General features: G+C 41.7%; 2 protein-coding genes and 1 pseudogene across 6 annotated transcripts; 2 read left to right on the top strand and 1 right to left on the bottom strand.

The window, feature by feature from the left end:
- The first annotated feature begins 398 nt into the window (after nt 1-398).
- LOC137934394 (myb family transcription factor PHL11-like) lies at nt 399-3141 on the top strand. 5 transcript variants are annotated; one of them, XM_068778685.1, is made up of 7 exons: nt 399-497; nt 987-1527; nt 1881-1957; nt 2044-2101; nt 2198-2276; nt 2368-2437; nt 2529-3141. In XM_068778685.1, exons 2-7 carry the CDS (start codon nt 1380-1382, stop codon nt 2940-2942), a joined length of 846 nt encoding a protein of 281 aa, XP_068634786.1. In that variant the 5' UTR covers nt 399-497; nt 987-1379; the 3' UTR covers nt 2943-3141. The 5 variants fall into 5 exon arrangements, with proteins under 5 accessions (XP_068634786.1, XP_068634784.1, XP_068634787.1 ...); XM_068778683.1 differs by having other exon boundaries at nt 440-519; XM_068778686.1 differs by having other exon boundaries at nt 448-1144; nt 1262-1527.
- Nucleotides 3142-11177: 8036 nt separating this feature from the next.
- On the top strand, nt 11178-12152 carry LOC137934202 (uncharacterized). The gene is made up of 2 exons (XM_068778475.1): nt 11178-11222; nt 11421-12152. Exons 1-2 carry the CDS (start codon nt 11178-11180, stop codon nt 12150-12152), a joined length of 777 nt encoding a protein of 258 aa, XP_068634576.1.
- Nucleotides 12153-17002: 4850 nt separating this feature from the next.
- Nucleotides 17003-20360, bottom strand: LOC137934199 (ubiquinol oxidase 2, mitochondrial-like; annotated as a pseudogene).
- Between the last annotated feature and the right edge of the window lie 5332 nt (nt 20361-25692).

Raw genomic sequence — 25692 nt, 5'->3', positions numbered from 1 at the left:
ATCTGAAAAGAAATGAAAAAATATAATTTAATTATTATTATTTCAAAAAATAGTTTATAAAAAAGAAATTTTGATTATTATTTTATTTTATTAATTAATTTTAAAATAATATTAATTAAAAAAATTTTAGAGGTTCAAAAAGACCCTAAAAAAAGTCTCCCGTTCGGTTAATCTTTCACGCCTTAGGGAATATTTTGCGTCACCATAAACCCCCTTCTGTCGCGGCGCGCCCGCAACGTGTCCTCGAGCAGGACCCACTCCGCGTCGGACGCGCCGCAGCCCCTGCCGACGTGGCAGGAAGGGAATATTCTTTTCTGCCGGCGGCGGCGGAATATTCCATGCTGTCACCGACGTGGAGCTCTTCTCTCGTCGTCTTCGCCTACGTGTCGCCTCGCCATTCGTTCTCCGGCTCTATCGTCGCCGAGGAGGTTCCCTCTCGCTTCCTTGCTCCATGTTCTCCCCACTGGAGTCTAGCGTCTGAAAATATGGGGAAAAATGTTCGTGTTCGTGGCAGCACTGGTGATCTCTGTTTTTTTTAATTCTGTTTTGATTTAAAATGTTCGTGTTCGTATATAAGCTTTAGATTGAGGCACGACGTTGAAAGATTGTTGGTTTTCTCCTGTTTCATTTCGTGGAGATTTCATTTCATGGTGGTGATTCAGAGATTCAGATCTGACGTTCTTAGATTTCTGCTCTTTTCTTCTATTTCATAAACTGAGATTCTGATTCGTTCGTCTGCTGTTGTCTCGCCGATGTATAGAATTTTGATCTGAGTTTTAATTTTCCTTACTATTTGATATGACTTCAACAGTTAACCGATTCTCATGTTATCGTCGTAGTTTCGATGTGATTCAGTCCCCAGATATGTGAATATTTTGATAGATTTTTGTTTCTTAAGGTCTTCTTTCTGTATTTCTTCTTCCTGGACACTGAGATTGTGAAATTCTATTCCAACTGTGGATCCTTGCTTTTTTTTTTTGTGTTAGATAGCGAAGGACGGAGTTCGGAATCTGATTTAAGCTTTGATTAGAGAAGAGGATCGCATCTGCTTCCCGCGCTTTTACAGATAAATTCGAGGTGTCATCTTCACACGAGCCCCCGGCGTAACGGAAGCAACGTGGAACTTTCACATTGAAACTCCGAGGTTTCCTCCGCTTTTGTTTCTTGTATTTATCGAATAGCATACGAAACGGCGGCTTTTGCCTTTTGCTTTTCGACATTCTCGAATCAAATTTTCCGATAAAGAGGCCGGGAATTGCAGCGATTTGTTGGGTTAAAGCTCGGCGGGAAGAAAAGTGAAAGCTATAAAGAGTTTCGGAATATGGCATCGGAGGGGAGGTTTTGATGGTTTCCGGAAGGTTTAGGGGGAAGACGTGGAGATGTTTGGGCAGATGGAGAGAGGCTGTGGGAGCTATTCGTGCGAGACGGGCGTGGTGCTGTCGAGAGACCCGAAGCCGCGGCTGCGGTGGACGCCGGACCTCCATGATCGATTCGTCGACGCTGTGACGAAGCTCGGGGGACCCGACAGTAAGTCAGGACTCGGCCCTGCTGCTTTTGCTACGGGGTTGGATTTTAAACCGTTTGTTACGATTTTGTTAACATTAGCATCGGGAATTGGAGAACTGGTTTCGGGAATTTTGGAGAATGTTGCGGCCATGAGAAGCCTTTCTTGGTTACTGCTGCTGCTGATGGTTGGGAGCTTCCATTTTTGGAACGTCTGGGACGGGCTTCTCGCTTCTCGCAGCTGCGCCATTCTCTAATTCCATTTTTAAAATCTGAATCTGATGTATTGTGCAGTTACTAGTTACCATATTTTCCTGCATTGTTCAATGAAAATTCAACCGCGGATTGAGGTCTTCTTCTTCCTCTGCCTATTGCAGAAGCCACACCGAAGTCGGTGCTGAGATTGATGGGTCTCAAGGGGTTGACACTGTACCATTTGAAGAGTCATTTGCAGGTAAGCATTCTCCTCCCCTGGTTCTCTCTTGTCTCTCTCTCTCTCTCTCTCGTTACTAACCTTCTACCTTGCGTTATAATTTGTAGAAATATAGATTGGGAAAGCATGCTCGGAAAGAAAACAACCAGGAGGAGATCAAAGAAGGTCCCAGCTGAATAACTTGATTGTCTTTTAGTTTTGTTCAGAAGTATATTCTCTGAAGTTTTACTGGTTTGACCTGTTCGTGTCTCATTGATGCAGGAATTTCAAAGGGGCTGAGCCAAAGGCAATCTTCCATGCCATGTAGCAACGGGAGCTCCGCCGTTATGGTTAACAATGGGTACTCAATCTTTACTAATTCCTGTTCGATTGTTCTCCATTTAAACTTCAATGACAACTCATCTTCTAATTTGTGAAATTTTGGTGAACAGAGAGATTCCGGTAGCAGAGGCACTCAGGTATCAGCTTGAAGTCCAAAGAAACCTGCAAGAGCAACTGGAGGTGAAGGCCTATATGTTCTGTTCATTAACATGTTCGACCGTGACACACTGAAAGCTTCCGCCTCCATTAACTCCCGTCTTCTTCCCTGTAGGTACAAAGGAAATTACAGATGAGAATAGAAGCTCAAGGGAAGTACCTTGAGGCGATTCTGGAGAAAGCCCAGAATAGCCTCTCATCAGGCATGAACAGCACAGGAACTCTCGAATCAACCAGAACCCAACTTACAGACTTCAATCTGGCACTCTCAGGCCTAATGGAAAGCATGACCCACGACAGAAAAGATGGGATACCAGGGGAACCCATCTCTCCCAACAACAATAAAAAGATCCATCAATATCAAATCCCAACTCTGCAGCCTTACGGAAGGGAGCAGGAAGATGATGTGAAAGTCCCTTCCTTCACAGGTTTACAACTCTTCGATCTCAACGTGAAGAGCCACTTTGAGTTTTCAGGAGCCCAGAGTACCGAGCTGCTCGACCCCAAAGCGAAAATGCAGAGCAGGTAAACGCCTGGAAGCAATGTCTTTCTTCTACTTACTGTAGAAATTTTTGGTTGGATCCAATAGTGCTTCTCTCTAGCCATGTATAGCTCAAGTTTGTTAATTGTTAATTGTTAATTGTCAATTGCCATTCACATTATCTCCCTACTCGGGTGATTTGAAAGAAAACATCTGACATGAAATTTAATACTCTCTCTTTCTGTGCGGAATTCTCGATCTCTGTTGGAAAATTTGAAGTTTGCACAGATGGGTTGCTTAGCAATTGCAGACATCATTGCATGTGCCATGTTCCTTGCTAAGTTTTCTTAATGATGATGAAAAATATTATCTTGTTTCCTTCAGTACATAAAAAATAAGAACACCATTAAAACACTGTGAAGCAGGGTTGAGAGTTCAGCACGACAAGAACAAATTCCTTGTAGCCACAGACCGAGCGGTGCAGACATTATTTACAAAGCCTTAAACCATTAAACTAAGGAGGTAAACAAGTAGGAATCCAAAGACTTATTCAATCTAAGTCTTTTACCCTTTGAATAAATAATTGGATAGTTTTAAATGTCAGTGGTTCCGTCCACTCTTATATTGGATAAGTATATAATGCTTTCCACACCTAACAAGTCGGTCTTTTTATTTTCGGTTGTATTGGCTAAGCACGCCATGTCCCGCGTTCGAATCCCGTGAGAGGCGGTGTGGGTGTCAGAGTGGTTCCGTTACTCTTCTCTTGGATAAGTGTGATATGCTTTCTGCACCTAACAAGTCAGACCTTTTTGGTTGTATTGGCTAGGCACTTACATTAATTGCAGGTTAGGTTTATCTAATAGTTTTAGATGGCCAATTCATCTAAGAATAGTTTTAATTGCAGATTAGGTTTATCTGATCTTAAAGCATAATCGAAAGATTTTCTGACCTTGGCTGCATAATTGAAAAGTTTGGCAAAATAAGAATCTTTAGTGAACTGCATTCGGTCATCTTTGGGAATATTTATCTACATAATCCATCGAATTATATACTCTCAGAGGGAGCTAAGTGTGGAATTAAAGAATCCAACCAATTGAACATGGTGGGGTCATAGCAATTTAGAATCTGGTCGATATTTAATTAGGTAGGTGCCAACCCGGTTGAACTGGAACCAAACCCTTTTGTGGTGAACTGCTTATTTTCGTAGAACTGAAAGAGCTAGGAAGTTGGTCACCTGACGTGCCCTTAGTTAGGCTTTTAGCAGTAGGACACTTGACCCAACTCGGGGAAACCCATATGGAATTTCATGGGTCACAAGTTGGGTCTTCTTGGCAGTGATGTAACTATCCTTATTGGGCTTGGCACTGAGCCAAGTTTGAACTTTGCCCAACTCAGTTCCATAGCCAACGAGTCAGATTAACAAACATATTATTTTAATAAGAAACAAAACTAAAAAATTGAACAAGGTTGAGAGTAAAGTTCTTTAGGGCCACAGATGGGTATCTAGGAATTTTGTTTTCAGCAGCTCTACCTTTGATTTCCAGATGGAACCTAAGTTTTCAAGACAAACCAGAGAAGTTTCAAACATCTTGGCTTATTATGAATTTTTGGAACATTATTAGTGCAAAAAAATCTTTCCATCTTGAAAGAACTAGCAAGCCAACAATGGTGAGGCACAAGGAAGTCACTACTGCCACAACAAGGGCACAAGACTGGGAAAGTTGAAATATTTCTGGATTCTCTTGAGGCTTTTATCTATCATGGGTGCCAATGCAGCTGCCCCAGCAACTCCAAATGGTGACAATCTGTTCCCAAAGAGAAAATTCTTGAGAAATTATAGGTGGAGACAAACTGATCATGAACAAGGTTGCAGCATTGTAAAGTTGAGACCAAGTACTGAAATACAGCCTATGCTAAATGATGTAATAATCTCCATATTGGCTAAACCAAAACTTGAAATGTCAACTCCACCAGCCAAAACATCTGCCTGATTGAATGGATTTTCTGTCAAGTAGAACAGCATTCAGCTATTATTTTAGTTCTTCTTCACAGGTTTTCATCCTCATTATGCCTTAATAAACTTAAGTCACGGGAGATTGTAAGTAACAGAAACATTCTGTACCCAATTTGGTGGATAATGTTGTTCTTCCCACATTATGTGCAAAAGCTAAAGTATAACCCAAACTATACTGGAAAAAACTCAAGTAAGAAAGATGGCAAAATAGAGCTTACTTTTGACTGGATAACATTTTTCAACTGAAAAGCAAGATCAATGGGATTAAAAACTAGAGCAAAGGTCTCGATTTTAACCATTCTTTTAATGGCTGAATAAATGCTTTATAAGCAAGGAAATTAACAGTTCAAACAACCTGGAGAAGAAGTAGGCACATTCAGACAATGCAACAGATATGCAGTTTAACATTTCTACACAAATCACTGTAAAAAATCTCCTATAATCTTTTTTTTTTTTTTTTTTTTGTTCTCAGACAATGCTTCTTAGCGGCTACGAAAGATTACATTACTAATTTTACTGCTTTGTGATTAATCGGATTGGAGATGAGAAATCCAGTCCAAAAATCATGGCTTCTGTTACAGAAATGCAGAAACTGTCAGCGGCAAAATGCAAACACAGAGATGCACCGCTGGTACTAGTTAAGTTCGAGAAAAGAACTTAAGTTAACTGTAAGATGATGAAAACGCGGCGAGGATAGAAATATGCTGCTTACCCCAAGAAGTGCTTGGAGGTTCGCCGCGGAGTTTCTCCTTGTGCTCTTCTCGTCAACCCATCAAACAGGCCATACGCAGGAATGGCTGCAAAACCCAGCTTCGCAAGCTTTGAGCTCATGTCTGCTCTGTGTGTCTGCCCACAAAGAATAAAAATGAAGCCGGAATTCCATAAAATTTAGCCCAAATTGCAAGCATATTATAAACAACAGGCAACAATGAAGGAGATTATAAACCGGGCGCGATATCTATCACCTTCCATTTGCTCCAGAAGCCTCTACCCAACTGGACTGAGAAAACGGGAGAAAAAAGACAGAGAGATAAAGAGATGACCAAGAGGAAGAAGAATGAAGAGGACCTCCTCAAAGTCATCTTGAAGACTGCTTTCTCCTGCAGCAGCATTACAAGTGGAGGACCGGAGGTGGAAATATCTGCGGCCCAACAGAGGGCACCTCAGCCGATAGAGTGACTTGCTGTAGCTTCTCTGCAGCTGATTTGGGAAAATAGGCGGAACAAGTGTTCTTCCTCTGCCACTAGTGAATATGGAAGGGTCGCCATTTGCGTCATCGTCTGGAATGAGCTTTTACATGAATGAATCAGTAAACCGAGTCCTCCATTTTGAACAATCTCCCCATGACGCAGACGATTCATCTCGACTGCTTCAGCTTGAACTGCTGCTACTCTTCCATTTTGGGCACCCGCAAACTGCTCCTACTTCATCGAGAGGGGTCCAAATCCTCCATTTGTATCTACAACAAACACAAAGAACATTCCTGACCTCTTAATCATCCGATTCAGCTTCCATTTCCTAATATGCGTACAGCGAAATCGATAAAATTATGCCAAGATTGCAGTCAAAATGGATTAAATTATCCTCCGTCTAGTAATTTCGCGAGAAAAATGCTTCCTTTTGAAGGAAGCTTCCTCCTTCACAAAGTACAATTAAATTTTAAGAAGAACATCTCCATGGTTATTGATCTTCAAATGGTTGTTAAGCACGTTGAGTGCAACACATAAATGGAACAAAATAAATTATTCTATGTATTTTTTATTTATATATAATATATTTAATATCATATACATGTATATGACATAAATTATGTTATATATCGTTTAGTTACTTATTTATTGAATGGTAAAAAAGATAATTGAGTAAATAAACAAAATAAATTCTGAGTTTAATTTGTTTAGTTGGGATTAGTTTGTTGTTCGGAGTTGATCCGTGTTAAGGAATAATCTCAAATAGATTAGTAATTTTGGATAAGACTTGGACCCAATTTCATATAGTATCAGATCAGGTACTCGTATGTGGGTCTCCACCTAAATCATCCACATGATCCCAAAGGGTTTACAAGTGAGGGGGAGTGTTAAGGAATAGTCTCACATAGATTAATGAAAACAAATATATTGAGTTTATTAGTTGGGAAAAAAATTTTCTAAGATAATTAATCATTTTTGGATCGATTTACTGCATCAATCTGGGCGTGGACTAGTCTGCAGATAAATTCAAGATAAAAATATTCTTGCTGCTGTCACCACCCTCGCCTATTTCCTTATTTCATTGAAACAAGGACGATGACAATCACACCTAGTTCATCCTAACGAAAACCTATAAAAATACAAATGAATAACCTTGAGATCATCGATTAAAAAAATCATCAATCTTGTCCCCGAAACCAAAAAACAAACAGGTAATGGAACCCACAAAACTAGTTTATGCAAGTTAGGCCACCGATCGATCTGCTTCAGGTTTCAGATAACCTTCCAAGTCCATCATAGCCTCTCCTCCTTTATTGATAAACACCCTCTGTAGTTAATCAGAGAGAGCGAGAGAGAGAGAAATAGAATGGCGACAGGACCATCACCTGTGATTCCAGCTCTAATGGTGATCGCCCTGGGACTGATCATTGGCGGGCCTCTGCTACAGAATGCTGCATCGATCTTCTTCACAGTACAAGAAAACTCCTTTTCGATCATGACGGTAGTTCCGCTTCTGCTGTTACTAGTAATTCACTTGCTCAGCATTTTTCTCCCCTCCATCCAGATGTTTTCTGGGGGTTCTCAACGCGGCAGCTCTGGTTTCGATGCAGATGGTTATGGGCTCGGTTCCTTGTTACTGCTTCTGCTCTTCCTTGTTCTGTATAACCTCTTGTGAAACCATTACTCAGAAGAGCTGGTTTGAAAATGTAATGGTGTCTTCCACTTGTACTGTAAATCTGTAAAAAAGACTTTCGTGTAGCATATTATCAAGAGATGAAGAAAAAGTTTATTCGTAATCTCTGATCAGTTTCAGATCTTAGAAAGTTAAAACGAAACTCATCCAGGAAAACCATTGAAGGAAGAAAACCCAGAAAGAGTATGCGCAATGGACAACTGCATGAGCCAAGATGTTGATGTGATGTAGAACCAAGCAGATAATCGTGTCATCTATTCTAATCTAAATGCTAATACCTTCTCGTCAAATTTAATTTCACCTAAACAAAATGTTTATGCAGACACACAGATTAGGTTTTGGAAGGGGAGGGGCTTGCACCATAAGACAAAAGGGAGACGGGGGATCCATCCCAAAATGATTAACCAACTTAAGAAGTTTCTTTTCTAATTAATAAATTTAAATTTTTTTATTCACTAATCCATGTTGGACTATTCTTTAACACTCCCCGATAATTTCGGTGAAGGCCAAATATGAGTACTTGCTCTGATACAATGTGAAGTTGGGTCCGACGCCTATCTTACAATAATTATCAAACTTAAAAACTTATTTTCCAACTAATAAACTCAAGATCTTTCTACTAATTGATCGATATGAGATTATTCTTTAGCATACCCCGCCCTCTCCAATGGCATGGAAATGATGGCAGGGACCACTCTCCAAACTGGACGACGCCATGAACCCTAATCTAGGTCTTTTGTTCCCTAAAGAGGATTTCGAACGGTTTCCTCTACACCCATCAAATAATACCCAACTGGTCACGTTCCTCCACGCGCGCCAACCAACTACCCATTTTAATTATTAACCAAGAACTCTGCATGATCCATGCGATCATTACTTGCACCGTTTTTGCAGAAATCTATCGTCCCTGTTTCATTTGATCGTCTACCAGAAAAGCATAGTCGATATCTTCGTCTATATACACTGCAATGGCGAAGGAACAGTAAACAAGCAATCCCACTGAAAGTGCACTTAGGCAGAAAGGAAGAGAAACTGAAATGGAAAGAAGCAAGGGGCCATCGCCATTGATCCCGTGCTTACTCGTCGGCCTCGTGGGATTGGTAATATGGGGGCCGATGCTGCTGAATAGTGCGTCGTTCGTATCAGACGTTCAAGAGAGTACAGTCTCCTTCGTCTTCATCGTCCCGCTGGTACTGCTTCTGCTCGTGTATTTCGTCAGCGAATCGATAATTCTTCCCCTTGTGTTGCTGCTGGTAGTGTACTCGGTGGGCAGAATGCTTGTGGGTCCTTTAATACTGGTACTGGTGATTCATGGGCTGGGTAAGTTCGTCCCTTCCGACGAGGGAGCAGAGTTGAGAGAGCGAAACGGCAGCTCTGGGGGTGAAGGGGAGGGGTGGTATGGGTGGGGCTCAGTGTGGCTTCTGCTGCTGTTTGTTGTGGTAAATGGAATGTTTTCAGGGTTCTGGCTTGGGTCTGTAGTGTTTCTAATGTGGATTGCTATCTTCTTTTACGCAAATGGGGAGTAAACAAGGTTGAAGAGCAGCCTACTATTATTGATTGAGGGAACGAGATCCATCCACCATCCCCCGCGTGTCCCAACAATAGGTCCATTTTCTAAGTACGGCTTGTTAGCCCGTAAGCCAACTCATTAACATATTTTTTTTTATAAAAATATCATTTACTCTAATTATTTTTGTCAATTCCCTCTTCAGTTGGTTGATAGTGTCTTTTATTTATCTCAAACTTCAAAGACGATCAATTGTTCGACCCTTTGGGTCCCTCATCATTTAATGTTATTGTTTGCCAATGGACTAAATACTATTGAAGGAGGTGCTTGCTCTTTCATTTAGGTCTATTAAACTTGTTATTATACATTAGTGTGTTCCATTGCAAAGTCTTGGATTCCTCTATGATAACTTCCAGTTCAATGATATTAAGTTCATATACTTTTTTTTTTAATTTTAAATATAAATTAGAGCTCGAACTCAAGTTCGAAGTATTCAAATCAATTCAAACTCGAACAAATGCACGTTCAAGCTTGGCTCTACTCGAGGCAACCCTTACTAAAATTGCCTGAAAGATGTCTCAAACCTCAACTTAACGAACACATTCTCAATATCAAAAGATTGAAATCATTACTGAACCTAAGACATCAAAAGGTTTTATTGCCTCTACTCATTCCATTAACTGTATTCTTCAAATTAGATAAGAGATGTTAAACATACAATGCTAGTGACACCCATGTTTATCTTTTCTAACCAAATGACAGAGAACCAGAGCGAAGACTAAATAAATGGAAATCCACCAATTTGGTACGTAAATTATTAGAAAAGCCCTAAAACAAGCAGGGAGAATCGAGAGGACATTGCTTTATATACAAATCTAAGTTGTGAAACTGAGCAGCAAGCCTCATATGGTTGTTTAGTATCTAGTTGAGACAGAGGATGAAGCCATGGTGTGGCCAAACACCAAGGTGGAAAACTGTGCAAGTCCAGTGCACAGCAATATAAGCAATGGCCAAGGCCAAGTGCAATGGCACGGCCCAGAGGGGCGCACACATATGGTCGGCCCGGCATCAACTTCAGCAAAAGAAGACACACTTGAGCTTGCCAAACGGATGGCCAAGCAACAAGGTGCACAACAACCCCAACAGCCAGCTTAGACACAAGGCAGCACGCCAGCAGACACTTCTGGCGGGGCGAAATGGGGTTGGGCGCAACCAGGAATCCTGGCGGGGCGAAATGGGGTTGTTGGTGCACGACCAGGACTCCAGGCGGGGCGAAATGGGGTTGTTGGCGCACGACCAAGACTCCAGACGGGCGAAATGGGGTTTCCTCAGGACGCCAGGCATAGGCGCGCGCGCGGCAGGACTCCAGGCGCAGGCGCCCGCGCGCGAAATGGGGTTTCCTGGCGACCAGGTCGCCGGGCGTCCGCCTGACCAAGGCGCCCCTTGACGCCATAAACCAAATTTTTGGGATCTGACGGGTTTTTGAAGGTTTTTAGAGATTTCAAAAGGCCTAGGGAGAGACTATAAATAGAGAGGCCTCTCCCATTGTAAAAGGGTCGAAAAATCCTTAGCCTTCTTTAATCTTTTAGTGTATAGAGAGAGTTTTTAGCCTTGGCCTTCAAGAGTGTTTGGCCACCCTTTGTAATCTTGTATTCTCAATACAAAGTAGGTTTTTCTCTTCTATACCTTGGTGTTTTCGTGGTCCCAGTTGGCTTGCAATTTCTTGTGTGAAGTATTGGTTGGAGGATCCGAGGCTCAAGGAGGCTGACTAGTTCTTCGGAAGAGCTAGGCCGCACGGGGTAGATATTCCGCTTGGCTAGACGGACCTAACCCAAATCTAACCACGTGACAACTGGTATCAGAGCGTACGTTGCAATCAATGGCTTCTACAAGTGGAGAAGATGCTTCAAGAGGCAAAGATCAAGTAAGTGATGTTAACTTTCGTTTTTCTACTCTTGAACATCGTTTGGACAGTGTTGAGAACCTTTGTACGAATTGGGAGGAATTCGTTCAAAAGACTATTGAGGAGCATCAGCCAACTCCGTATTGGCTGAGAGGATTTGAGGAGGACGTCCATTCGGCCATGGCTGTCATGAGGATGGAAATGGAATGATTGGGGAAGGATGTCAAAGATCTCTCGGGAGAGCTTGGGGCAAGACTCACTTTGTGCGAACGAGTCTTAGCAAATGGAGGGGTTGTTCACACACAAGCGAAGATAAAGGTGCCCGAGCCGAAGTCTTTCAATGGAGGGAGAGACGCGAAGGTCATAGATAATTTTCTATGGCAAGTGGAGCAATACTTCCATGCAAGCAAGCTCACCGACGAGCAAGCTAAGGTTAGTACGGCTGCCATGTTCCTATCCGATGATGTTATTCTTTGGTGGACAAGACGCATGGGAGATGAGCAAGAGGAAGAGGACCCCGTCCACACTTGGAAGGATTTCAAGAGGGAGCTACGGAGGCAGTTCTTTCCGGAGGATGTCGAGTACCAAGCAAGGAAGGAACTACGTGCATTGACGCAGAAAGGTACAATTAAAGAGTATGTACAATCCTTCACTTCTCTTATGCTTTGTATCTCCAACATGACGGATGAGGACCGTCTCTTCTCCTTTCTTGCTGGCCTTCGTCCATGGGCTGAGCAAGAATTGAGAAGGAGGGAGGTAAAGACACTAGTTTCAGCATTATCTACGGTTGAAAAGTTAACCGAATACGAGAGGAGGAATGATTCGGTTAACAAGGTGTCCAAGAAAAATAATGGTAAAACAAATTTTAAGAAGAAGGAAAAAGGGGAGAAGAAGCCAAGGGTAAAAGATGCCAAGGCTAGGCCGGAAGAAAAGAAGAGAGGGGACAAATAGAGGAAGAAGGTATATTGTTTCATTTGTGAGGGAGAGCACTATGCGAGGGATTGTCCTAAAAAGATACTCCTCAACGCTGCTCAAACAGAAATGGACAATGGAGGAATTGAGCCTAGGATGGGTTCTCTAACCTTTCTCAATGCTGCTGTCCGTTCCAAGGAAGAGAATGCTGCTCCACTTCCGATAAGACCCTCAAGAGAACTTCTTTTTATTTCTCTCACACTTGTTGGACACACTGTTAAGGCAATGGTGGACACGGGCGCTACCCACAACTTCCTTTCGGAGGAGGAGGCTAGGCGCCTAAGAATACGAGGAGAGAAAGATGGAAGCAAGATAAAGGCGGTAAATTCTGCTGCTCGTGAAGTCCAAGGCGTTGCCAGGAATGTACCGGTGGTGATAGGCAAGTGGGTTGGATTTCAGAACTTTACCATTGTTAGCATGGACGATTTCAAGGTAATTTTGGGAATGGAGTTCTTCAAGGTTTGTAAGGCATTTATAATGCCACATATGGGGGTAGTGGGAATTATGGACGAGCAAAGTCCTTGTACAATTTCTGAAGTTGAGAACAAAGATGTAACAAACAAGGATTTAATGCTATCAGCCCTCCAACTTAAGAAAGGTCTTAAGCAGGGTTGTTCTACTTACATTGCTTCTCTTTGTGCTATGGAGCAGAATAAGGCATTGCCTACCCCTAAGGAGATACAAACCGTTTTGCATGAGTATGGAGACGTAATGCCGGAGCAACTTCCAGCGAGGTTACCACCTAGGAGAGGGGTAGACCATCGCATAGAGCTTGAGCCCGGAGCAAGGAAGCCAGCACAAGCACCATATCGGATGGCGCCCAAAGAGTTGGATGAATTACGAAGACAACTCAGCGAGCTGCTAGATTCTGGGTTCATAAAGCCAAGCAAAGCACCTTATGGGGCCCCTATACTATTTCAGACAAAGAAAGATAGAAGTATGAGACTATGCATCGACTATAGGGCGCTCAACAAGGTAACCATAAAAAACAAGTACCTTATTCCTCTTATTCCTGATCTCTTTGATCAATTGAAGGAGGCTAGAGTTTTCTCCAAGCTGGATTTGAGAAGTGGTTACTACCAAGTTCGAATTGCGGAAGGAGACGAGGGGAAGACTACTTGTGTAACGAGATATGGGGCTTACGAGTTCATGGTTATGCCTTTTGGCCTAACCAACGCACCAGCAACTTTCTGCACTCTCATGAACGAGGTATTTTTCGAGTACTTAGACAAATTTGTCGTTGTGTATTTAGATGATATTGTGGTGTATAGCAAGAGTATGGAAGAGCACAAAGAACATCTTCGAAAAGTGTTCAAGAAATTGAGACACAATCAGCTATATGTCAAGAAGGAGAAGTGTTCATTTGGGTTGCCAGAGGTGTCCTTTCTTCGACATTGGATAGGGGAAGGATGATATAGATGGACAGCAAGAAGGTGGAGGCTGTGCGTGATTGGTCTATCCCTACCAAGGTGCGTGAGCTTAGAAGTTTTCTTGGCTTAGCAAACTATTATAGGAGGTTTATCAAGGGTTTCTTAGCTATAGCAGCCCCCTTGACTGATCTCCTAAAGAAGGACCAAAAATGGCAATGGACGGACTCATGCCAAGGAGCATTCCAGCAGCTGAAGGATACCATGATGGTTGAACCAGTGCTTCACCTTACTGATTTCAGCAAGCCATTTGAGGTACATACCGATGCCTCAAATTATGCCATTGGGGGTGTGCTAGAACAAGAAGGACACCCTGTCGCTTATGAGAGTAGGAAGCTTAATGAAACTGAGCAACGGTACACTGTACAAGAAAGAGAAATGACGACGGTAGTGCATTGTTTACGTCTTTGGAGGCACTATCTTTTAGGCTCCAAATTTATTGTAAGAATCGACAATGTTGTTTCTAATTACTTTCTTACACAGAAAAAGTTCAGTCCAAAACAGGCCCGATAGCAAGATTTCTTGGCCGAGTTTGATTTTGAGATGATGTACAAGGCGGGGAAGACAAATGGTGTTGCCGACGCACTGAGCAGGAAGGTGGACGCACCTATCTCTTACGAGGAAGAGACCAGCCAGAGCTTGGCGCACATGGCGCAAGAAGGACCAGCACCTTGCACGCATGTGACAGAGGAGAAGACGCATGTGGCTGAATCCCCGCATACCGCAGCAGACGGCACTTGCTTCACGCGCACCACGCACGGTGCGGTAGCAACAGTACACGAAGAGGCACGCGGCGCAAGAGTAGGCGCAGGAGATATGCGTTTTGCGCAAGGCAAGCGCGCGCGCATGGAAGACCATCTTGGCCCAGAAACAGAAAATGAAACTTTGTGATTACAAGCCTTAGCAGCAATTATACAAGTTGGTACGGAGTTGCTAGACAAGATTCACATTGGAATTCGCCAAGATGCCCAGGCTTACAGCATTGTACAAGATGCTGCCTTGGGAGAGACGAGAAGATTTTGGCTTGACGACGGATTGCTCAAGACCAAAGGTAATCGACTTTATGTGCCTAAGTTCGATAACCTAAGGCGTGACCTCTTGAGGGAATGCCATGATACCTTGTGGGCAGGACATCCAGATCAAAGAAGGACGTTGGCCTTGTTGTCTGGCCAGTATTATTGGCCAGACATGGAGAATGATGTGGAGGAGTTTGTGCGCACGTGTCTTATCTGTCAACAAGATAAGATCGAACAACGCAAGCCTAGGGGTTTGCTACAGCCCTTACCTATTCCAAAGCAGCCGTGGGAGTCTATTTCGATGGACTTCATCTCTGGATTACGTAAGAAAGATGGGTTGGCGTCTATCATGGTGGTGGTAGACAGATTTACGAAGTATGAAACATTCGTAGCAGTGCCGAGTGATTGTACAGCAGACGGAGCAGCTAGAGCATTCATGGCACATGTGGTGAAACATTGGGGATTGCCCACAACGATCATCAGTGAGCGTGACCCCAGATTCACAGGAAAATTCTGGACCGAGTTATTCAAACTAATGGGAACATCTCTAAGTTTTTCCACTAGTTTTCATCCTCAAAGTGACGACCAAACTGAGCGGGTAAATGCTTTGTTAGAACAGTGCTTACGCCACTTTGTTGCAGCAAATCAGAAAAACTGGCCAGACTTGTTAGACGTGGCCCAGTTTTCATACAATTTGCAGAAATCGGAATCAACCGGGCATAGTCCTTTCGAGTTGGTGACAGGACGACAGCCTTTGGCTCCCACGGGTCTCTTTCCAGACACTTCACGGAAAAGCCCAGCAGCTCATCAGCTGGCGAAGAGGTGGAAAGAGAAAACGGAGCTGGCACGGGTCTTATTGCATAAGGCAGCCAAAAAGATGAAGAAACATGCTGATTTGAAGAGGAGGGAGTCTTCTTTCAATATCGGTGACCAGGTCCTCAAACTCAGACCTGAGCAATTTCATCACCTTAGAAGCAGGAACAAAGGTCTTTTGAAGAAATATGAAGGACCCTTTCCTATCATTGAACGTGTGGGCAACCTCGCCTACAAATTGCAGCTGCCAAAAAAGTTTAAGTTCCACAATGTTTTTCATGTATCGAACCTTAAACCCTATTTTGAAGACCCGGACCCGGACAGAGTAGTTGACCCAAGAGCTCCTATGGATATATCTACTACCTTTGACAATAGGGTAGAGTATATTATTGCAGACCGAGAGGAGCACCAAAGGGGCAAGCCCCGGAGGACGCAATACTTGGTCAAGTGGCAAGGTCAATCGGAAAGCGAGGCAACATGGCAAGACACTGCCGAGTTAAGGCAGTTCGAAAAGGAGGTAGCCGACTATCGTCAGGGGTTGCAGACGAGGGCGTTTGCCTTATGGCGGTGGGAGTATGAGACGGAGGATGAAGTCATGGTGTGGCCAAACACCAAGGTGGAAAACTGTGCAAGTCCAATGCACAACAATATAAGCAATGGCCAAGGCCAAGTGCAATGGCACGGCCCAGAGGGGCGCACACATATGGCTGGCCCGGCATCAACTTCAGCAAAAGAAGACACACTTGAGCTTGCCAAACGGATGGCCAAGCAACAAGGTACACAACAACCCCAACAGCTAGCTCAGACACAAGGCAGCACGCCAGCAGACACTTCTGGCGGGGCGAAATGGGGTTGGGCACAACCAGGAATCCTGGCGGGGCGAAATGGGGTTGCTGGCGCACGACCAGGACTCCAGGCGGGGCGAAATGGGGTTTCCTCAGGACGCCAGGCCCAGGCGCGCACGCGGCAGGACTCCAGGCGCAGGCGCCCGCGGGCGAAATGGGGTTTCCTAAGGCGCCAGGTGCCCGCGGGCGAAATGGGGTTTCCTGAGGCGCCAGGCGCCCCGCGCGAAATGGGGTTTCCTGGCGACCAGGGTGCCCCTTGACGCCAGAAACCAAATTTTTGGGATCTGACGGGTTTTTGAGCGTTTTTAGAGATTTCAAAAGGCCTAGGGAGAGACTATAAATAGAGAGGTATCTCCTATTGTAAAAGGGTCGAAAAATCCTTAGCCTTCTTTAATCTTTTAGTGTATAGAGAGAGTTTTTAGCCTTGGTCTTCAAGAGTGTTTGGCCACCCTTTGTAATCTTGTATTCTCAATACAAAGTAGGCTTTTCTCTTCTATACCTTAGTGTTTTCGTTGTCCCAGTTGGCTTGCAACTTCTTGTGTGAAGTATTGGTTGGAGGATCCGAGGCTCAAGGAGGCTGACTAGTTCTTCGGAAGAGCTAGGCCGCACGGGGTAGATATTCCGCTTAGCTAGACGGACCTAGCCCAAATCTAACCGCGTGACACTAGTGCTAAGAACGATGCTCCTTTTTTGTTTTTATTGATCACGGAATCATAACAAACAGAGCTTCAGTGATACCCAATAGGAGCAGGAGTTTCTTTCAGTTGGCGTCCTTGCAAATGGATATCCTGCACATTCAACAACAGCAATGAGTCACAACGTACCCCAATTTGCCTTTAAAAATAATCTCACATAAAATCAAAAATATTACGTTTATACCACTTTCAGATTAGGGGCATGTTAAGGATAAGTGAAAGTGTAAGTGGTTATAATATCATTTGCCCAAAACCGTTAGTGCGCACACCGGGAGGAAAGTGAAAGTGAATGAACCAGTTCGTTCATGGCTTTGATGGTTGTTCTCTCTGGGCCCTCTATGCCCTCTTTCTACTTCTGCGAGAACCTCATCTTGGCCCTCTCTCCTTCCCCATTGTCATCTCCCGCTCTCTGTTTCCCCCTCTCTCTCCTCTTGCTCGTTGCCAGAATTGCCTCAGCCCCCACTCTTTCCCTCTCTCTCGCTCTTTGTTCGTTAAACTAATAATTTTATTTTTTACGTAATTATATTATTAATTTTATACTATATTAAAATCTATCTTATGTTATTAATAAAATACTATAAATTTATTATTTTTATTATTTTTATTACTATATTAAATTAATGATTTAAGAGTGATAATTAAAACATTGTTAAAGTAATCATTTGATCAAGTATTTTTGTTTAATTATTATATTTGTATAATTAATTAAACTAATGATATTATTATTTTATACTAAATTAAAATTTATCTTATGTTATTAATAAAATAATATATTTATTTATTCATTATATTCATTACTGTTATTAATATATTAAATTAGTGATTTAAGAGTGATAATAAAATATTATTAAAGTAAGAATTTGATCGAGTATCTAGATATTATAACTATTTTATTTTTTATAATTAATTAGTGCACCGGTTAATTTTAACGCATAATTATTATATTAATTTAGACTAAACTACAATCTATCTTAGTTTATTAATGAAATATCTTATTAATTAATTACTATATTAATATATTTAATTTTTATATTAAATTACTTATTATAAAAGTAATTTGTTTAGGTTTATTATCTTTTTAGGTATATAATCTATTTATTAAATTTTTCTTTTTTGGCACTAATACAAAAAAGTATTTTCCAATGCAATTAATTTAGAACCTAATCGTTTCTAAGGGAAAGGAAATGGACCTAAATTCAATTGAAATATTGAAATAATAAGAATAATTGAATGACGTACGGATGCAAAGTGATTAACGTCGCGGTGGTGCGCCTCGTCTGCCCTGATAACCATGACGACATCCCGGAGGGTCGAATCAGGAGGCATGCACCAGTAATCGATGGCAATCGCCGGCGCCGGAACGTTCTTTATCCAGCTCCTTGAGGAACTCTGTGTGCGAGTGAATGGCCTCCTCCTCGAGATACCCCACGACGCGATGGGCGAACTTGGGCGGACGGCTATGACGAGAGCCCGTTCGTACCATTTGGGCTTGGAAACCTCCATGAATGTCATTAGATGCATGCTCTCGTTTTCTGCTTCTTCCAACAGCGCCTTGATCCATCCGCTGCTGTGTTCGAATCGCCTGAGCGATTTAAAGTGCAATAGCATTCCTCCTACCATACCTGGCACTGCTGCCACCGTCTCAAGCATCATGGCTCGGCATCCGTATCTCCTCTGTCACAGGAAAAAAAATTTCATAATCACCTACACAATTCAATTCCGCACAATCGCAGAAAATAGATGAAATTAAATTTATGAATAAAAGTTCTAATGAACAAAATAAAACGAGTCAAGTTTAAGCGAAAAATCAATTGGATATGCACAATTTCTACCTGGAAGAAAAGATCGGTAGGGAAACGTAGCATCTTCACGGTCCAATACGCCATTTTGTCCAATAGATTGGTGGGAACATGGTGTTTCTTCAAATCAATCGATAGATCCGGCGTGTACGTCTCCCATGGCTATTTACAGATCCAAATAAAACTTTTATCATTTTACAGATTAATGACAACGTTATTGATCATCTTCTTCAAAAATAAAAAAATGAAGAACACAGAACGATCGAGAACATCCAAATCTGTAGTGCATAATAGGATGAATTAAGGGGGGAAATCGGTTTCTAAATGTAATTGTACTGTGCATACGCATATTCTGCTCTCCACTTACACGTTCAACAATACACCACGTGTAAACGGAACAGAACACGAAGAACTCCTATGGCGTATGCTCAGCGTGACGCGGACTGGTCTAAGTCGAATCCTACAAAAAGGAACGACGAGAAGATCATGAAAGACGTACCGACTCAGAAGCGGGGAACATGCAAAACCTACCCGAAACGACTTCCATTTCCACTCCGTACCGTCCCCCTTCACGACCTTCGCAGGCGACACACCCCAGTAGCTAACCACCGCCTCCTCCTCCGGCGGCTCTGCACGTCCTATTACGAGTTGCTGAACTGAGTTGTGAGTTGTAAATGGGTTGTAATGAGTTGTATGTGTGTTAAGTTAGCGAGTTAGGCAGTGCGCCGACTTGTTTTTATTTTTTCCTTCTCTGTATATACAACTTACAGAAGTGAATGAAAGTGACTCTGTTTTTCCGAAATAACAGAGGAGCTTCGTCTCCCGATTTGGGGATTTTCCAGAAGCAATTTTATCATGGTATCAGAGCTAGACGAGATCTCGTTTCCTGTTCGTCAAATGGATTCTTCAAATCCGTATTATCTTCATCACGGCGACAATCTGGGAAATATTCTCGTCACTCAACTTCTCACTGGTGAAAACTTCAACACCTGGCGTCACTCGATGATAATGGCGTTAACCGCCAAGAACAAGGTATGTTTCGTTGACGGATCTCTTCTGTCTCCTTCTGAAACATCCTCTATGTTTCATTTGTGGATTCGTTGCAACAATATGGTACTCTCGTGGATCTTGAATTCACTTTCACGGGAGATAGCTGCCAGCGTCATTTACGCTGATTCAGCTCAGGCGATGTGGTCTGAACTCAACGAGAGATTTTCGCAAGGGAATAGACCTCACATTTATCAATTGCAGAAATCCATTGCATCTCTCATTCAAGATGATCTTTCCGTAAGTTCTTATTTTACAAAAATGAAAGGTCTCTGGGATGAATTGATGAATTACCGTCCATTACCTGTTTGTTCCTGTGGAGCATTGAAGTCGTTGATGGAAATGCAGCAACAAGACTATGTTATGCGATTTTTAATGGGACTAAATGACTCATTTTCGCACATTAGAGGTCAGATCCTCCTTAATGATCCACTGCCTTCCATTAACAAGGTTTATTCTTTGATCATTCAGGAAGAACGTCAACGAAAAATTGGAACTATAATGTTACCTGCCATACCTGCTGCTGCTACTGCAGTTGCTGCCATTGCTGATGCTCAATCTGTTCGTCAGAACAAGTCTAACCATCGTAAACCTATATGTTCTCATTGTTCCATACCAGGACATACAGTGGAGAAATATTTTAAATTGCATGGATATCCTCCAGGATATAAGTTTAAAGGCAGGTCTTCCAATTCTTCTAACTCTTCCAATTTTTCTGCTAATCATTCTGCCTCTGCTAACAATGTTGCAGCAAAATCATCAACTATTTCTTCATTACCTTTAACTCCAGAGCAATGTCAACAATTGTTGGCTTTACTCAATACTCAAACCTCAAATTTTTCATCACACAATGCAAATATGGTAACATCTCCACTTGAACATTTATCTGGTAAGGGTGATTCTGCATCTTCACATTCTGTTTTTTCGTTTAATACTGTTAAATCTAGGTTGACTCATAATGATGAATGGATCATTGACACTGGTGCTACAGATCATATGGTTCATTCCATATTTTTTTTTTATTCCTATAAGCCTATTCAGAATTCATTTGTAAAATTGCCAAATGGTTTTTCTGCACCAGTTACACATATTGGATCCATTCATTTGTTTCCTCAACTCACATTATACAATGTTTTGTGTGTTCCTTCCTTCAATTTTAATCTAATTTCTGTTAGCAAGCTTACTCGATCTTCATCATGTTGTATCACATTCTTTCATGATTTTTGTTTTCTTCAGGACCCCATCCATTGGAGCATGATTGGGAAGGGTAAAGCTTGTGAAGGGCTTTATATACTGCAGAAACCAGAACCACCTGTGACCTCCCATAAAATTGTGGTTTCTAATTCTGTTTCTGGTTTTCATTCCAGAATTTCTGATTTTGACATTTGGCATAAGAGATTGGGTCATCCATCTCCATCTCGCATGAAATTATTATCGTCTTTTGTTCCAAAAATTGCTGGTTCTAATTCAATGGTTTGTGATGTATGTCCTCTTGCTAAACACAAGAGATTACCTTTTCCTTTACACAGTCAAACAAAAACATGTTGTTCTTTTGAACTCATACATTGTGATATATGGGGACCATTTCAATCCTCTTCCTTGGATGATTTTAAATACTTTTTAACAATAGTTGATGATTATACTCGTAGTACTTGGGTTTACTTGTTGAAATCCAAATCTGATGCTCGGATTCTTTTACAACATTTCATAGTTCTGGTTGACACTCAATTTCGTACTAAAATCAAGTATGTGAGAACTGATAATGGTAGTGAATTTGCTATGCCTTCATTCTTTGCTAGCAAAGGAATAATTCATCAACTCTCTTGTGTAGCCACTCCACAACAGAATTCAGTTGTAGAAAGGAAACATCAACACATTTTAAATGTGGCTCGAGCACTCATGTTTCAATCTCATTTACCTTTGCATTTCTGGTCTGATTCAATTCTTACTGCTGTTTATTTGATAAATAGAATACCTTCTGCATATTTGCAAGGTAAAAGTCCTCATGAGTTGCTTTTCAATAAACCTCCTATTTATGATCATTTGAAGGTTTTTGGATCTTTGTGTTATGCTTCCACTTTATCACATAACAGATCCAAGTTTGCTCCTAGAGCTCGTAGATGTATATTTCTTGGATACCTCTTGCCATCAAGGGTTACAAATTATATGATCTTGATGATCATATTTCTTTTGTTTCCCGGGATGTCACATTTCATGAGCATGTATTTCCTTTTAAATCCATATCTCAGCATTTGAATTCATCTATTCCAATTGTTCTTCCAAAACCATTGGTTGATTTTTTTTCTCAGCACTCTGATATTGTATCTCCTTCAATTGATCATTCATCTCATATACCTCTTGAATCTGAACCTTATTTTCAAAATCAGCATTCTGACACAGATCATACATTACCTGTCTCTAATGATCTTCCTCTTAGAAGATCTTCTCGAGCTCACAGGTTACCTGGATATCTGCATGATTTTCATTGCCATATGGCTTCTTCAACAGCTTTACCTCCAGCATCTCCTAATACGATGGCTGGTTCTCAAACAGGTACTTTGTATCCTCTTTCCAATTTTGTATCTTATTCTCGTCTTACATCTAAACATACAACCTTTGTTGTTGCTCTTTCAACATGTTTTGAGCCTAATACATTCACTCAAACTGTCAAAATTCCTCATTGGAAGACTGCCATGGCTGAAGAAATTACAGCTTTGGAAACAAATAAAACATGGATTTTAACAACTCTTCCACCTGGTAAGGCTACAATTGGTTGCAAATGGGTTTATAAGGTGAAGCTTCGTTCTGATGGGACACTTGAACGGTATAAAGCTCGATTAGTTGCTAAGGGGTTTACACAAAAAGAGGGCATTGATTATTTTGACACTTTTTGTCCTGTTGCTAAGATGGTGACAGTTAAATGTCTTCTTTCCATTGCTGCTATTAAAGGTTGGCATCTTATTCAATTAGATGTCAACAATGCTTTTCTTCATGGGGATTTGCTTGAGGAAGTGTATATGGATTTACCTCCTGGTTTTGGTGATCAAGGTGATAAAAGAGTATGTCAGCTAACTAAGTCTTTGTATGGCTTAAAGCAAACTTCACGCCAATGGTTTGAAAAATTTTCTTCAACCATAGTTTCTCTTTGTTTTCAACAGTCCAAAGCTGATTATTCTCTTTTCACCAAAACTCAAGGTTCCAGTTTCATGGTTTTATTAATATATGTTGATGACATATTGATAGCCAGTAATGATATGGCATTTGTAGACACCTTCAAAGTTTTTCTTCATCAGAAGTTCAAGCTCAAAGATCTTGGACCCTTGAAGTATTTTTTGGGACTTGAAGTGGCCCGTAATCAATCTGGGATATCCCTTTTTCAGCGCAAATATGTCTTAGATCTTTTGTCTGATACTGGTTTTCTAGCTTCTAAACCTGCCAAAACACCTATGGAGCAACATCTTAAACTTTCAAAATCTGAAGGTACTCTTCTTGAGGACCCTAAGATTTATCGAAGATTAGTTGGGAGGTTGCTTTATTTGACCATTACTAGACCAGATATAACTTTTGCTGTACATCAACTAAGTCAGTTCATGGTTGCTCCTCGGATGCCTCATCTCCAAGCAGCTCATCGTGTGTTGTAGTATATTAAGAATTCCCCTGGATAAGGTCTTCATTTTTCGTCTTCCTCCACACTTAACTTGACTGCCTTTACAGATTCTGATTGGGCTGGTTGTCCGGATACTCGGCGGTCTATTACTGGGTTTTGTATATTTCTTGGTAGTTCGCTTATTTCATGGAAATCCAAGAAGCAAACTGTGGTTTCTAGATCTTCTGCTGAGGCTGAATATCGAGCTCTTGCAAACACTGTTGCTAAGTTGCTTTGGCTCATTTACTTACTGAAGGATTTTCATATTTCTCATACTCATCTTGTGGCTGTTTATTGTGATAACAAATCTGCTGTTCACATTGCCACCAATCCAGTGTTTCACGAGCGTACAAAACACATTGAGATTGATTGTCATTTTGTGTGTGACAGAGTTCAAGATGGGTTTATTAAACTCTTCCACATCACTGCTTCTCATCAACTTGCTGATTGTTTCACTAAACCACTTGGCTTGCCATTGTTCTCTGCTTTTCTTTCCAAGCTAGGCATTCTTGACATTCATGCGCCAGCTTGAGGAGGGGGTATTACGAGTTGCTGAACTGAGTTTGTGAGTTGTAAATGGGTTGTAATGAGTTGTATGTGTGTTAAGTTAGCGAGTTAGGCAGTGCGCCGACTCGTTTTTATTTTTTCCTTCTCTGTATATACAACTTACAGAAGTGAATGAAAGTGACTCTGTTTTTTCGAAATAATAGAGGAGCTTCGTCTCCCGATTTGGGGATTTTCCAGAAGCAATTTTATCACGTCCACCAGCAGATCCCGACTCGCTCTTTTCATCCGTTGTCACCTTCTCCCTGAGCCAACTTGTTCCATGACCTCGCACCTGTAGCCGGATTCCGTATCCACAAACCGCCGCTCCGCGCGGGAGTTCCCGTCCCAACGCCTAGTGATCCTCTCACCGGTCGCTGCAGCGGTTCGTCGGCAAGTGTCCGAACGGTCAACGTCGTGAAGAGGCGAACGCCGAGTTGCCTCACGGCCGCCGAACCAGCGATCCTCCAATTCATTGGAATTCAAAGAAAGGAAGAAATCTGAAAGGGAAACTGAATTTGAATCTATTTTTTGAATTTATGAAATGAGGATGAAGAATCGAGCTGAACAGAAGCTCTATATAGCAGAGACGCATCGTCTCGACTAGATTGATATTCTAACCATGGTTAGCCAGTCTAAACCGCGTTAGTTTTAACTCACGTGGACAAAATGGGACCACAACGTACTTTTCCCGGCAAAATATCTTTTCATGGACTAAATGACGATACTAACCTTTAACGAGGGGGCAAGCATTTGCGGGTGTACAGGGGTCGAGTTAAATTATAATTTTGACCTGGACCGACCCGATTTAATTATAGTGAGCCAAATTTTTCCCAAACCTGGGTGAATGTGATGATGGGTTTTTTCGTCTTTAACTGAATTCTAAATTTTTAAATTTAAGATGGAAAATATTATTTTACTATTAATAATTTTTAAGTTTTATTTTTGATAAAACTATATAAAATTTTGAATAAATCATGAACAAAAATGAAGACAGGTATAGGAATAAACCCGATGAAGACATAATTGAGGAATAAATGATTATTAATTCTTACAAAGAAACATTTTATAGGTTATCACAAAAAAATTTTGAACCCCTTAGAAGTGTCTCATGTACTAAATTCATTGTTCTATAGTGTCAGAGTGGTTCCGTCCACTCTTGTAGGTGGTAGCTTTCCCCACCTAACAGATTGGTCTGTTAGGTTGTATTAGGTTAGCTGTTGTCATGGTATCAGAGCTGGCCACGCCATGTCCCACGTTCAAATCCCGTGAGAGGCAGTAGAGAATGGGCGGGGTGGGTGTCAGAGTGGTTCCGTCCACTTTTGTAGGCGGTAGCTTTTCACACCTAATAGATCGGCATTTTCGGTTGTATTAGTTAGGCACTTGACATGGTATCGGAGTTGAGCACACCACGTCCCGCGTTTGAATCCCATGAGAGGCGGTAGAGAATGGGGAGGGTGGGTGTCAGAGTGGTTCCGTCCACTCTTATCTTGGATAAGTGTGTTATGCTTTCCGCACCTAACAAGTCGGCCTTTTCGGTTGTATTGGCTAGCTGTTGTTAGATAAGAGTTATTTTAGTCTTTTTATGATGAATTTTCATAGAATTTGTTGGAAGACATCTCGAAGTGACATCAAAGTAAATACCTTTCACAAGTCAAGAGGTGACAAATAAGGTAATTAAAAGTATT

Source organism: Aristolochia californica, unplaced genomic scaffold (genome assembly GCF_029961685.1).
Source record: "Aristolochia californica isolate CCGP_79_NKW_82.1479 unplaced genomic scaffold, dmAriCali1.0.hap1 SCAF_6, whole genome shotgun sequence".
NCBI classification, from domain to species: domain Eukaryota; kingdom Viridiplantae; phylum Streptophyta; class Magnoliopsida; order Piperales; family Aristolochiaceae; genus Aristolochia; species Aristolochia californica.
Note: the sequence above shows the minus strand (reverse complement) of the source record. Positions and strands in the feature narration are given on the sequence as shown.